This window comes from Prinia subflava, chromosome 11 (assembly GCF_021018805.1).
Source record: "Prinia subflava isolate CZ2003 ecotype Zambia chromosome 11, Cam_Psub_1.2, whole genome shotgun sequence".
Classification (NCBI taxonomy): Eukaryota; Metazoa; Chordata; class Aves; order Passeriformes; family Cisticolidae; genus Prinia; species Prinia subflava.
This window is the reverse complement of record NC_086257.1, coordinates 1,668,198-1,681,224: the sequence shown is the minus strand read 5'-3', so window position 1 is coordinate 1,681,224 and position 13,027 is coordinate 1,668,198. Positions and strand designations below refer to the sequence as shown.

General features: G+C 42.9%; 1 protein-coding gene across 1 annotated transcript in view; it reads right to left on the bottom strand.

The window, feature by feature from the left end:
- The window catches only part of LOC134555926 (glypican-5-like), a 339,079-nt gene that overhangs the window by 309,501 nt on the left and 16,551 nt on the right, over positions 1–13,027 (bottom strand). The window contains exon 2 of the mRNA XM_063407996.1: positions 6,498–6,659. Coding sequence (XP_063264066.1) covers positions 6,498–6,659 — 162 coding nt within the window. The remainder of the gene's footprint in view (positions 1–6,497; positions 6,660–13,027) is intronic.

Here is a 13,027-nt window from a genome sequence, read left to right as displayed (position 1 = left end):
CACAAACTCATTTTATGTTTAATAGGTGCTACAGGAAAGTTTTAAAGGTCAGAGTTTATTTGGGGTTCTTCCCCATGTAATTTTCAACTTGTACATAGAAATAAACTACATTTCTTAAACTATTTATGGATAGAAAGTCACACTGATTTCAATTTCTATGCAAAATGAACAATACAAGACACCAAGTAAGAAACATATTAATTTTTTCAGTAATGTACAGCATAAAAGAATCAATCTGAATCTAGAATCCTGACAAAAACATACACACAACTTCTGAAAAGGTATTATTCCAAAGCATCACAGGTAGTCTTTCAGCCAAAAAAAAAAAAAAACCACCTCACACTATTCAGAAGGTTTGAAGACAGAACACATAAGCTGTACAGTGAGTTCAATAATCTTCATTCACAATGTGATGCTTAATATTTACTCACAGTCCCTGGCCGACCACCAAGATTTTCTTTTAATTTTGCACTTTCAGAAGATAAAAGGTGAGAGCATTAGGGAACAGCACCTTGCAAACTTTTTATTTTGCTGAGAGAAGGACAATTACAGGAAAGAATTTAACACCCCCTTCCATCACCAAAAATGCAAAGACTGAAATTTTATCAAAGTCCTGGCCTCTAAAATCATACATGGCACACAGAGGATAAAAGCTTACAGGCAATAATGTATTTGTAATAGGAAAATTTCAGGATCAATGGACACAATGGAAGTAGGCTGTGTGTTTAAAGCAGGAGGCCTAATAATTAAGCATAATTAAACAGCATCAGCATAGTCAACATTGCCAATTCTGTTGTGGCAACCAAAAGATAACCTGGGGGGAGCGGAATTAAGGGACACTGAGCCCAAAAATGGATAATTACTCCATTACATAATTGGTACATCTTGGCCTAGACTTGGCAAGCTCTGGAATTATCAGTCTCCAGGGCAAGAGGGAAGCATGTTCATATTTCTCATCGATTTCCCTGTTCATTTACTGCCCATGCCCTCATTTAGGGCAAAGTAGCCCAACCATGCCAAGATCAAGGACAAAAGGAGCATCTCTTTCTCCTGCAGCAAACATCTCAGTAGAATACAATCAGACAAAATTCCTTCCCCTCCGAGGGCTCTAGAAATCTCTAGAAATCTAGCAAATACTGTTTTTAGAGGGAGCTATGGTATATGATGTGCCACTTCAGGAAACACGGCTTCCCTTCTATCTGCAACACCAGCACACCCACACTGAGGTACTTCCCACACGAGCCTCAAGTCTGCACACAAAGAGCATCCAGTGAAGTGCTGTGTTTCCATTTCAGCAGGGCTGGTTCTGTCACTGGGGTGAACACAGGATTCTGCACCTACAGCCCCAGGAGCCAGCAGGGCTCCACCACAGGCAGCTCCCAGCTGGGAAGGGACACTCCAGCCCTGGGCTGCACCCACAGCCCTGGGCTGCACCCACAGCCCCAGCTCCCACTGCTGCAGGAGAACACAGAGCCACTGGTGCTCTGAACAGGAGAGCGACAGAAACGCTCCGGCAGAGCCTCTCTCTCTGTAGGAAACAATTTTTGTCTAGAGCCAAACCCAAATTCTGCATCCTGGCCAACTTTCAGCTCAAAGGTCAGCAGAGTACAAAACAAGTGGAAAGGGGTGGCTCACATTTTGTCTGAGTAAATGACCAAGCAGTACAAGACTACAAAAACCTATTTAGAAAACAACACTTCTGCATTTTTATAATCTAGCAGTAAATAACAGGAACCAGAAGCACTGGTGGTGAGCTTTGGCAGGTTTCTGCTGGTGATGGTTGGCTTTTTTTTTTTTAATAGCTCATTGATTTTGGACTGCATCCATCTCCAGCATTGTGGCTACACTTCATGCAGTAATTTACTTCAAACCAGAGTGCACATCTACAGCCAAGTCTTTGTTTTGTAAATGTCATTGCACTTCAACACCCTTAACCAGACACCCCTATTTCAAGCTGATATTCCAAAATTCAGTAAAAAAACGTATCAGCAACACTGCAACAGAGCCAGATGAAAATGGAAAATGTTTTTGACCCCACAAAGCCCTGAGTGAACTGTAGTGTATTATTCCTTTCTGGGAGAATTTGGATCAGTTGATTAATGGGCCCACTGGTGTTATCCATCCCAAGACCCCCTGAAAACATCCAGTCATCCCCATAGAGGCTTTCAGAGGAAAACCCTTGTGCTTAAGGAATTTATGGATAAACTAGGCATTAACCTTCAGGCTTTACTGACAACCAGAAGGCCTGGATTCCATGCCTGCTACAACAAGCCTCCCGTTCCATCATTCATGGCCTTCCCAAGTTGGATCAGATGGCAGCAGGGCAAACCAATGTGCATGCACTGCAATGTCAGGGCAACTGCAGCTATTAGAAACTGCAGCAAGGTGCTTTCCCAACCAACACCTTCCCATTCCATAGAAAGCAGAAGGTGAGCACTGCTTTGCCAAACCCCATGGGTTAGGAGTGAGAAGAACAGAGCTCCAAAGCTCATCTTCCCTCCTATAGCTGGGAGGACACTGGAACTGGTCCCAGCACTCAACTCACAAGGTCAAATGAATGTTAGTTCAAAAAAGTAAGACAAATTAGTGCTTTATGACCAACAAGCTTTCTTGGAAGCTTTCTCTTCAGAGGCTAAGTGAACAATTCCTATTGCCTACTGTAAAAAAAAGTGCAGAGAACAGTAACTTTTTTAAACTGTTGAGCTCGAAGTTTTTTATCACATCTCTGATAGCTGCTAATTTGGTGACTGAAAAGTGATGTAGGTTTAAAAGTATCTTGTTCTGCCTCTCTGCAGAGACCATCGGCAGAACAAATAAATTATCAGTGTTTGGATTCTCATTACTTTAAATTAGCCTCAGCATACGATGACAGGAGCAGAGCCAAGCTGTCTGTGGGTCCTCATGTGGCACCTGTTAGCACTCCATAAAGGACACAGAAAAGGGAGGCCAAGTTCTCTCTGCTGTCTGACCACAACAAAGCTTTCCTGTCAGATGTTGATACCTCCTCTGACAGCAACTTTCAGCCTGCACACCCACACCGCTCCTAATCCACTAACAATGAAGCAGTTGCCATACTTGGAAGTGTCCCCGAGGAGTGCAGGGACTGCATGAGGAAACTGGGGCAGGGATGGATGACTGTGCCAAAGAACATGTATCATTACCACAAAGACATCCATCTCAAACAGTACATTTGTTTACACAAAAGCCTAAAATAACCACTGCAACAAAGAAAACAGTAAGTTCAAAAGAGAGTCTTTGGGTTATCACAGGGGAGAGTGAGATACAAAATGGAAGTGTCCTGTTTCATCATCATTTGAATAGCTCTGCTGGGCATTTCAGGCTGCAGCCACAGGAGCAAAGACAGGCAGGCCCATCTTTGCATGGGACAAAGTGACCTGCTCCAAAATGCATCCAAAACAAAGCCAGCTGTGAAGAGCCAGAGGCTGATGGGGAGGATCATCACAAAAGGCACATTCTCCTCTGTTACACTGCTCCTATTACAGCCTGGATCACTTACTCATCTCATGCACTCACTCCTCCTTGCCTGTGATTCCATTTGGAGCAGTCACACTTCTGTCAAGGGACTAAAACCCTGGTTTATGACCTTGAGGCTGCACCATGGACCAGAACACGAAGGGAAAGCGAATGCATCATCTTTCCACAAAACCCTCCCACAGGGCCCTGTGTGCATTCAGCATGTCAGACCCCCAGACTTTGTGTCACTGTATGATCTTGCAGGAGCTGATTCTGATGCTGTGCCTCCCAAGCAGCCACCTGGCCCTTCCATTCCTGCCTCTGTCCCTCCTCCTGTCCTGTTTCTGCATTTTCAGCCCGCAGTTGGTGCCAGAGGGGCTCCTCCTACTCAGATCAGTGCTATCAGCACTGGAGACAGGCATTCAAGCAAAATATCCATGTAGGAGCTTGATTTAGTTAAGTGTTGGAGCAAAGACCACTTGCTGATATTGAAAACTTTAGGGGAGAAACACTGGGACTGAACCTTAGTGCTAAAGCTCTCCACAGATACAGATTGGGCACTAGCCCAAACACAAGCTGCCCACAGCTGTGATGTATTTAATCAGGTCTTACAGGCTAATTATTTTGCACAACTAAATCCAGCACCTGTGATAATTTTCTTATTTCAGCTGTGGGCAAAGCTACTTAAATTACATTTTCACTTTCAAGAAGAAAACCCAAAACAGTATCTCTTCAAGTCCAGAATATCCTCAGCCAACTGCAGTGCCAAGGCAGTGTAGAGGGAATATTAACCAAATTCATATCAAAACTCCTACTCACGTGAGAAAGATCCTTATTGTTAACACTTCTGGCACTTAATGTCCCCAGAACTGCCTTTTGACTTCTTTGAAAGAATATAAGGAGATGATAACTTTAAAAAACCCCAACATTCTCTTTGAGTGTCTCCCCTTCCAAAAAAGTTGTCTCTTTTTCCCAATACAATTTAACTCCCACCACTGTATTCTCAGAGATGAACTACTGAAAATCCATTTCTTACACTGCAGTAATCTTGAAAATTATTTCATCAGTATTGCTGTAATATTAACAGTATTGTCTGCTTGAAGTGCATAAAAAGCAGCTAAGATTTCCTCTCCTCAGAAGCAGGCAGCAAGGCTAACTATTGCTTTGCTCTGACTAAACTAACAGTACTAAAAATGTGTATATATAAAAGTAAATTGTGCATGAAAACTGTATAAGTAAACACCACTCCATACAAATGAATAAAGTGCTGTTTTTCAGTAAGTCTGAGTCAGTTCTCACTGTTGCAAGAAACATGAAACCTAAAAAGCATCCAAAAGGTTCTAAAATCAGAGTTTCCTTTTCTCAGACTGTAAAACATGCTGTTGGCACACTCACTTTATCATTCAAAACAGCAACAAGTGAAAACAGACCAAAAAGACAGAGTCAATTCAATGCAAAGATCTTCTCTCAGTAAATGTCTCACACAGCACCACTCTTAGCAACAGAATGTTTATCCAGCACCAGATAAAGAGAGAGGCTTTTCACTGACACCTGGGACTAAACCAAAGAACAAAAGCAGCTCCCAGTGCCAGCCAGCAAAGTTACATTTTTCAAGTGTTCCCACCTAATACAGACAGAAGGCCAGCCACAGCAAGTCACAACAAACAACCTATTTACCCACTTCCAGAAAATGCTTGTAAATTTAAACTGTGTGAAATGTCTAACTGCCGCTTTCATTCCATCAAAAGGCTGCATCAGCAATGGACAATAAAACCTCTGGCTTGACCTAAAGGGGCTGGTAGGTTAATCTATTCTGACCTTACCTTTATTCCATCATAATACTGAGAGATTGCTTGAATGAATAACCAGCATTTAACAATGCCCACAGTCACCCTTTCACTACACTGCTCCTCTGAAGTGCCCTCCAAGACAATTTTTTAATGAAAGGGGATATAAAACATTTTCAAAAATTAATTGTAAATTAAACCAAAATGCCATTTCTCACTCATGGGTAAAAAAGGGAAGAGATAAAAAACAAAAGAAAGAAACTCTTTTTCTCCAACCCCTTCATGTCTCTTTCAGACTTCCACCATCACTTATTGTCAATTTTAGTTAATATGCTGTCTCTTATTAACTGTCAGTCACATCTTTTATTTATAGTATTTTCACTCAAATAGGAGAAACCAGACAAAAAAAGCTACTACTGATAAAACCTGCCTTCTAACAATAGGCTTAACTATCCAGGCCTCAACACTTGGTATTTTAATAACTACTGGTCTCATTTCTGAACCCATTCCATGAGGGTGCTCAGCACTGCACATAGCAAAGCAGAGTTAAAATTAAGCATATAATTAGGCCCACAGAGGTCAGTAAGCTGGATTCATCACTCATTGACTGATTTAATCACTCAGCTCTCATAAGTTTAAAGTTCACAGCCTATGTTTAAATGCCCTTCTGGAGAAAAGCCTCCAGTACCCAGCACTACAGTGCACAGTTGTACCCAAGCCTTTTCCTCCCTGTAACAGCACAATAACCACCTGAACAAAGGAACTGAATAGTTTGACATGTGCCTGTCAGAGCAAGGCACTCCTGCATTTTGTCATGAAGCAAAAGCTGTGTTCTCATCTGACATATCCGTTAGAGCACTCATCTTTCAGCACCAATAAACAAATGTGTCTTCATTTAATGTTCTACACCTGTAAATGGTTTGGCAATACAAGAGAATATCAAAAAGCATGACCAGCAGGCATTGAAAAAAACACTTGAAAATGCCTTTAAAAATCCACACTAACCCCAGAAACAATGTCTCAACTTAAATCTATTCCTAATTAGATTTAGGAAGATGCTTAACATACCAGTCAAGATTAAGTGCCATCACCTTTATCCAAAAGCACAACCATCAAAGAACTGGGGAGCAAACCATAAGGCAGTGACAACAGCATGCGATGCCAGAGGAATGAAAAGTAAAGAAAAGAGCTTTCCTTTGGATTAAGCAAAGTTACAAACTACTCAAAATTTCCTACCTTGGAAAGCTGTGATGTGACCAACAATCATGTACTTCAGCTCAAAGTTCAGTGCCTGGATGCTCTGAGTCCTCTCCCTTCGAACAGCTGCCTGGTAGCTTTCTTCCATTTTTTTGGTGCAGCATGTTGGTGCCCTGTGCTGACAGATCTGTAAATCTGACTCTTAAAGCAAACGAGAGAAACACAAAAATTAGAAAACCCTTGAACTTACACCATAAAAGCAATGCATCTTAACATCAGAAACACCACATTTTGAATTTTGAAACAAGACAAAACCCACAAGGAACGACAATGTGAAACTCAGCTGTTGTCAGAAGGACACAAAGTTGTGACTATTTCATTTGAGTAACATGACATTATCAGCTACAAAACAAAAAAAAAACCAAACAAACAAACAAACCCAGTATTTTACACTGTTAAGAACACTGGACACCAAAGTTACCTGAACACAGTCAGGGACACAACAGAATCAATGTCATAAAGATGCACCATCAAAGGGGCAGTATTTCCCCTGTACTCCCTGCACTAAAGGTATCAAAACTTGAATGTGTGAGTGATAACTACGCCTCAAATTAGGATCCAATACTCACCCACATTGTGCCTCAAGGAATCACCTATTCACCTCTTAAAAAACTCTTGAGCTCCTAGGCAGCTCACAAAAAATTTTTTTTAAAAAAGGCACTGCAATCACTCTCACCTTGCAGCTACAGAGAAAGTTTAAAGCTGATTAGAAACTTCATTCTTGTAGAACTTTTTAAATTTTTTTTTAATTATTCCATCTTTGTATGTGTTTCAGTAAGTTCAGTATCCTGGTTAAGGATACCTACATCACAGAGTTGTGATGGACACACTCAGGCTCTGTTTGTTCTACCCCACAGGATTTGCAGGTGCCAGAAAGGATCTGGTACAGACTGCAGATGATTATTTTCTGATGCTCCACAAACACACATTTTTAGAAAGGGGGGAAAAAAAGCAAGAGACCATTAAGCAAGCAAATCCAAAACCAGGGGGACACACAAATACCAGAGCCCAGAGAGTCACAGCATTAAGTGTGACAGTGAGTCAGGGGCTCCCTTCCCTCCCCCTCAAGGCTGAAACAGAGGCCCTGAGGGAAAGAGCCACAGGTTCTCCATCCCTCAGGCTCTGGGAAGGACACAGCCTTTCCCAGGAACGCCAGGGCCACACAGGTGGCCAAGCTCCCACTCCCACCCCACAGCTGCCTGTATGGGCCATTTTAACTGGAGCTGGTGTCCCCACACTGCCCCTGTCTGTGCCCAAGGGGGTCTCTGTTTTCACTGCAGACACCTCTGGCAATCCCTCCCCACACAGCACCCACAGGGCTGGAGGGCACACGAGGATGGAAACAGCCCCAGTTCTCCAAGGAGCAACAATTCCTCCAGAGGGTTTCTCACCCAGGCCACTGCAGGGAACCCAGAGCAGGCCTTGGGATGGAAATATTAATGAACTATCTGCACTACCCCTCACACTTGGCCTTGCAGGTTAATGCTCAACAATGCTCCACATAACCGACAGTGATTAAAAACAAGAGGATGCACTCTGAAAAATCAGTGGACACCCCCAAAGGACCAGGCTCTGCTCAGAGCCAGCTCCAGGTCACCAGCTCACCAAACCCATGGGAGGAGCTTCAAAAAAATCTCCCTCACCAGGGAAATAAATAAAAACACTGAGTTAGCTAAGACATCTTACTTGACTTGAAAATGTTACTTCCAGTTTATAGCAACTCTTATTTGAAAGTGCAGCTAATTTATGGCAAGAAGGTCAAAACCAAAGTAAAATATTTCAATTCACTACATTTTTATATACATTTGCAAACAAAGATCAAAGTTGTCACCAACTGAGCTGAAGCAGGATACCATTTTGGAGGTGAGTTTGTTCCACACTTTAATCTAATCTCAAACAGGGAAAGGACAGTTCTCCCCCTGCAGGGTGGAGCCCCAGCCCTGCTGAAGGCTGCCAGAGGCTGTGTGCTCCCCACCGCCTGGGCACGCTCCTCTGCGCCCGCCCGCCAGGGAAGCTGTCCCAGGTTGAAATTAGCTCCTTGCACAGGCTAATTTTAACTTGGACGGGTTCCCTGATCCAGTTCACCCCCTGCACACGTTTGTCTTGTCACAAGGAACTGGGGGTCAGGGAAGGACTGCTGCTCTGAGCTGGCACCACTGAAGCACCAGTGAAATTGTAATATATAATAATACAGACTGCAGGGCAACTCAGTTGAACACAAACAGGGGTCTGAGCAGAAGGGCTGTAAATGTTCTCTGCAGTGCCGAGATGCTGATACCCAGAGCATTTCTCCTTACTCTGCCCTCTGCAGTTTTGTTTGATGGGCTTTTGCAAAGCTCAGACCTGTACCAAGAAAGGTTTGAAATGGCAGGTGCTCCGTGCTGACCCTGGCTATCAGAGCTGCCCCTGGCACTCCCCTCTGAACCGAGGCACACAGGAACCTGCTTCTCCTCCAGAAAGCTCAAAGGATACAGATACCTCAGCTGGAACTGCACCCCGGGATGCCCCACCCAGCTATCTCCCCGATGAATGCTCCAGGAGCATTCAGACTGGGATTTGTTGGTCCAGAGCCAAAATGACACAGAAGGCAGTCTTAAATAGAAACAGCACTAAACCCCTGCCAGTTCAGGAGCCTGATATAAAACACTGAGCATTGAAAGCCCAGCAAAAGAGCAAGCCCTGCTCTCCTCACAGGACTGTCAGGTCAGTGCTGTCATGCACACAGCCTGGCAATTTCATTTGCTCCACTATTAGCCTCAGGGTATCACTTTTAACACAATTATAGAAACCTAATAAAAGGTTTCACTGCTGTACATGCCTGGGTGCCGAGATTAAATTAGAACTCATTAGTAATATCTTAATGTCTCTAATAACTCTGATACTAATTTTAGTTTACGTCAACTCTTTCATCTTGATGAAGAATACCCTCTGCAAGGGGAAGAGGGGAGGAGCAGTGACAGAGGGGTGGCTGTGGGGCTGAGCCCCCCAGAGACAGAGCACTCTGCTAGCCCTGCTCAGACTGTGCCCTCCAGCCACGGGACACAGCCTCAAGGGCAATCTCCTCCCTTTTTTAAGGAACAAAGCTATGCAATACACCAGACAGAAAGCACTCTGAAAGACAGAAGTTAACAACAGCATCATTTCAGGATTTCACCCTGCTAATTTCCCTCTAGGACTTGCTTACCAGCTTTCCCCAAGCTGCCTCTCATTTCCTAATTAGTAATTTGGGAGAAGGCTCTACCTCAGCCTCCTCCTTAAAGCAGATGTAACTACACGAGAGCTTCATCCAGTCAAATTTCAAGCATGTACACAGATGAACAATACCACAACCTCTCAGAACCTGCTTCAGTATTTGACTACACTCATGGTAAAGTAAGTAAATTTAAAATTTCTATCTAAAGATAATTTCCCATGTTCCAACTCACATCTGTGGTTTTACAGCATACAGCCATGTACCTACAAGAAGCTGACTCCACTTTCTCGATTTTCTCCCAAAAGGTAGCTGAAGACAGCAGTATGGCCTCTCCTAATCTTAATCTTCCTACAGCTGAACAAACCCAGCTCTCTATTCCCACATGCTCCTGCCCACGATGGGAGCCCTCTGCTAGACTCTGTGCCACAGATGCAAAGCACCTGCATCCAAGGCACCTCTCTATTCCGTTTTCTTATACATTAACTTACTGACAGAGCAGAACACTTTCAACTCTACACGCCTGGGCTTCGATTCCAAAAGGTTTATAGCTTTCCTAAAATAAATTAATTTTCTGCTTCACATCAGATGTAAGGATTACTGTGCTGATTATGTACATTATTTTTCCATTCAAGTCTTTTTCCCTTGAGTACTGGTTAAAACTGTGGCCCGGCTTATTTTTTAAAGTGAGAAAAACTATAGACTTTAAACCCTTCCTGTTATTATAAAAAGCAGGATAACGTATCTTGCTCCGCTTTGAAAAACAGTCACATTCAGAAGCACAGGAAAAAAAGTACTTGAGTCTAAAGCATGTGTGTTTTGGAATGCATCAATGATCCCTGTTGAAAACTACTGTGCAACCCCAAAGCAATTAATACATGCCAAAGGCATCACTTTCAGACACTTCCCTGTCACAGTTATAAATTCCTCTAGGTGCTAAATGCCCAGAAAACCATGTAGCCTTACCTGACATCCATCTGGCCTGATCTATCGAAATCAGCTGTGGAGTATTTTGTTATGTGTTGCTTGGAGAATCTTTTGTTTTGAATCAAAAAGTTTGGGACTTTATTTTGAGCTCTGGTACAAATAAACTCTATGAGTTTGGTCATTAAAACTAGCTGAATCAGTATCATTTCCAAAAGCAGAGAGGCCTGTTCAGCAAACAAAATTAACTGGAAAAAAAAAAAAGCTGAATACATATTCATTTTGCTAGCTGACCATGTAGTGTAATAATTCTGTGTTTAAAATGCTGTATACATTGTAAAAGCCATACTCTGAAACCAGAAAGCCAAACTTAACACTAACTGATCTACCTGCACCAACTTTTTCAGAAAAGCTGATTTATTTTTTTTCAATCAAGCTGAGCCTCTAATTTCCACTGCACAGAAGAGTCCTGAGCAAGCACGATCAGAGGGTGAGCTCAGTGCAATCTGTCTTCTGACAGTTTTTACCTTTGTATTTTGACAAACATTTCAACAGTATTTCCAAACAAAGCTTTAGTCCAAAGCCCAAGATTTTAATGTTGTACAAATATCTTCAAAGACTCCAAGACTGATTATGCCTTAGTAACACAGAGAAAGGTGCCAAAAGTACCTTGCATTGTGTCTGGCCCAGCTGAACAGAAGCCAGCATTTCATCCTTCTTGAGACTCATCAGTCTGGTATAGCTGCTGCCTCAGCTTGAGGAAAATTCAGCAATTAAACACAAACTAATTCACAGGAGGAGGCCAAATCAAATGGAAAAGGAGCTATTTCCAACCAGGACTCCCCCTGCAACCACTTGGGGCATGAGCAGAGCCCACACCAGCACAGTCACACCAGGGAAAGGGAATCCAGCCAGTCTAAGGTGCCCCAAGCCTGTGAGGGTCTTTTTTCATGCAGCTCTTGTGCTCCAGCACAGCTAAATCATCACCACCTTCAGCTGCAAGACTGCTGTCAAGAAACTCATGCACTGGCCATCCTCACCTAGCAGGGAGCACAGCACCCTGTGCACAGCCTTGCACCACAGCTCAGGCCCACTGCAAGCAATGAAATGTTTTCAACCAGAAAGACAAGCAAAGCATCTTCAACTCATCAACTCAACATGTGCAGAGTCAAACAGCTCCTATTTTATTTGTCAGTTTGTAAAATACAGTGGTTACTATGCTTGAAGTAGTGCCAGGAATTAGCACAAAAATCAACAAACCAATGCTCTGGGATGTAAAATAGAGCTAACTCAATAAACCTGCTCTCTGGACTAGGGGTAAAAGCCAGGTAAACTCCAGGGAGCAGTCTACTGTCTTTTCTTCCTGCCTCAGGTAAGCTGGAGCTAGGCCCTCCCACACACATTTTCTGGCTAGGCAGAAAGAACTTTAAAATCTAAGTCTTTCCTCTGTTTTGTTAAAATAATCCTATTATCAGCTTTAATATAAAGATCACACAAGCAGCACATTAAAAGGACCCCTGAAAGCAAAAAGTTCATGAAATACCAAAGCAGAGCCTGAATTTGTCCCATCCATCTCCATGCAACTTGACAACATGCATACATCCAGCATTACAATTGCAGTTTGGAAAGCACAAGTTATGAAAATGTCCTTTCCCCCATCCCTTCTTCCATAATGTACATTAACAGAGATACTGTTTATCTTGATCAGCAGGCTTTGCATTCTCACTGTTTTTTTGAAATACACTGAAACAAGGCTAAGACTATGAGCAGATGTGCTATTCCAGTTGAAACAATCAAGGCTGAAAGATTGTTTTAGCTAAAAGGCTGAACACCTCAAGTTTTATCAAGCACAGCTTATACAGCCTACTAATGAAACTACTAGCAAGTGCAGCTACTTCCAACTTGGTCAAGTCAAATAGCTTGCATTTGCTCAAGAGTTCTTGAGTAGGTGTGAAAAAAATGTATAAAACTCAACAAAATGGAAGAACCATTTGATTGCACTGGAATTAAGCCCGCAAATCTAAGGGTGGTGGAAACCTGAAGTGGGACAGAAGTGGAACAGCAAGAAGCACTAGATGTCATGACTCCAGAGAGCTGGCAGCACCAGCAAGTGCCACAGCTTGCAGGGCAGCTGGAGACCATCAGGCACCAGCCCTGGTCTGCTTCCAGAGCAGGAACTCTTCCAAATACACAGCTCTTAAGGGCAGCATCTGCACAACGAAATGTTGGCCTGCTGCTAGGTGCATTTTCTTCAAGTTTCTCCCATTTCACTCTGCTGTTTGCCTGGTTCTCATTGTTCTTGTATTCTGATTTTTGGTGTAGTTTCCAAAGCACCTTCTGCCCTACCCCATAGGTCACTGCCTGTGACCAGGATTTTCATTTTCACTTTGGCTCG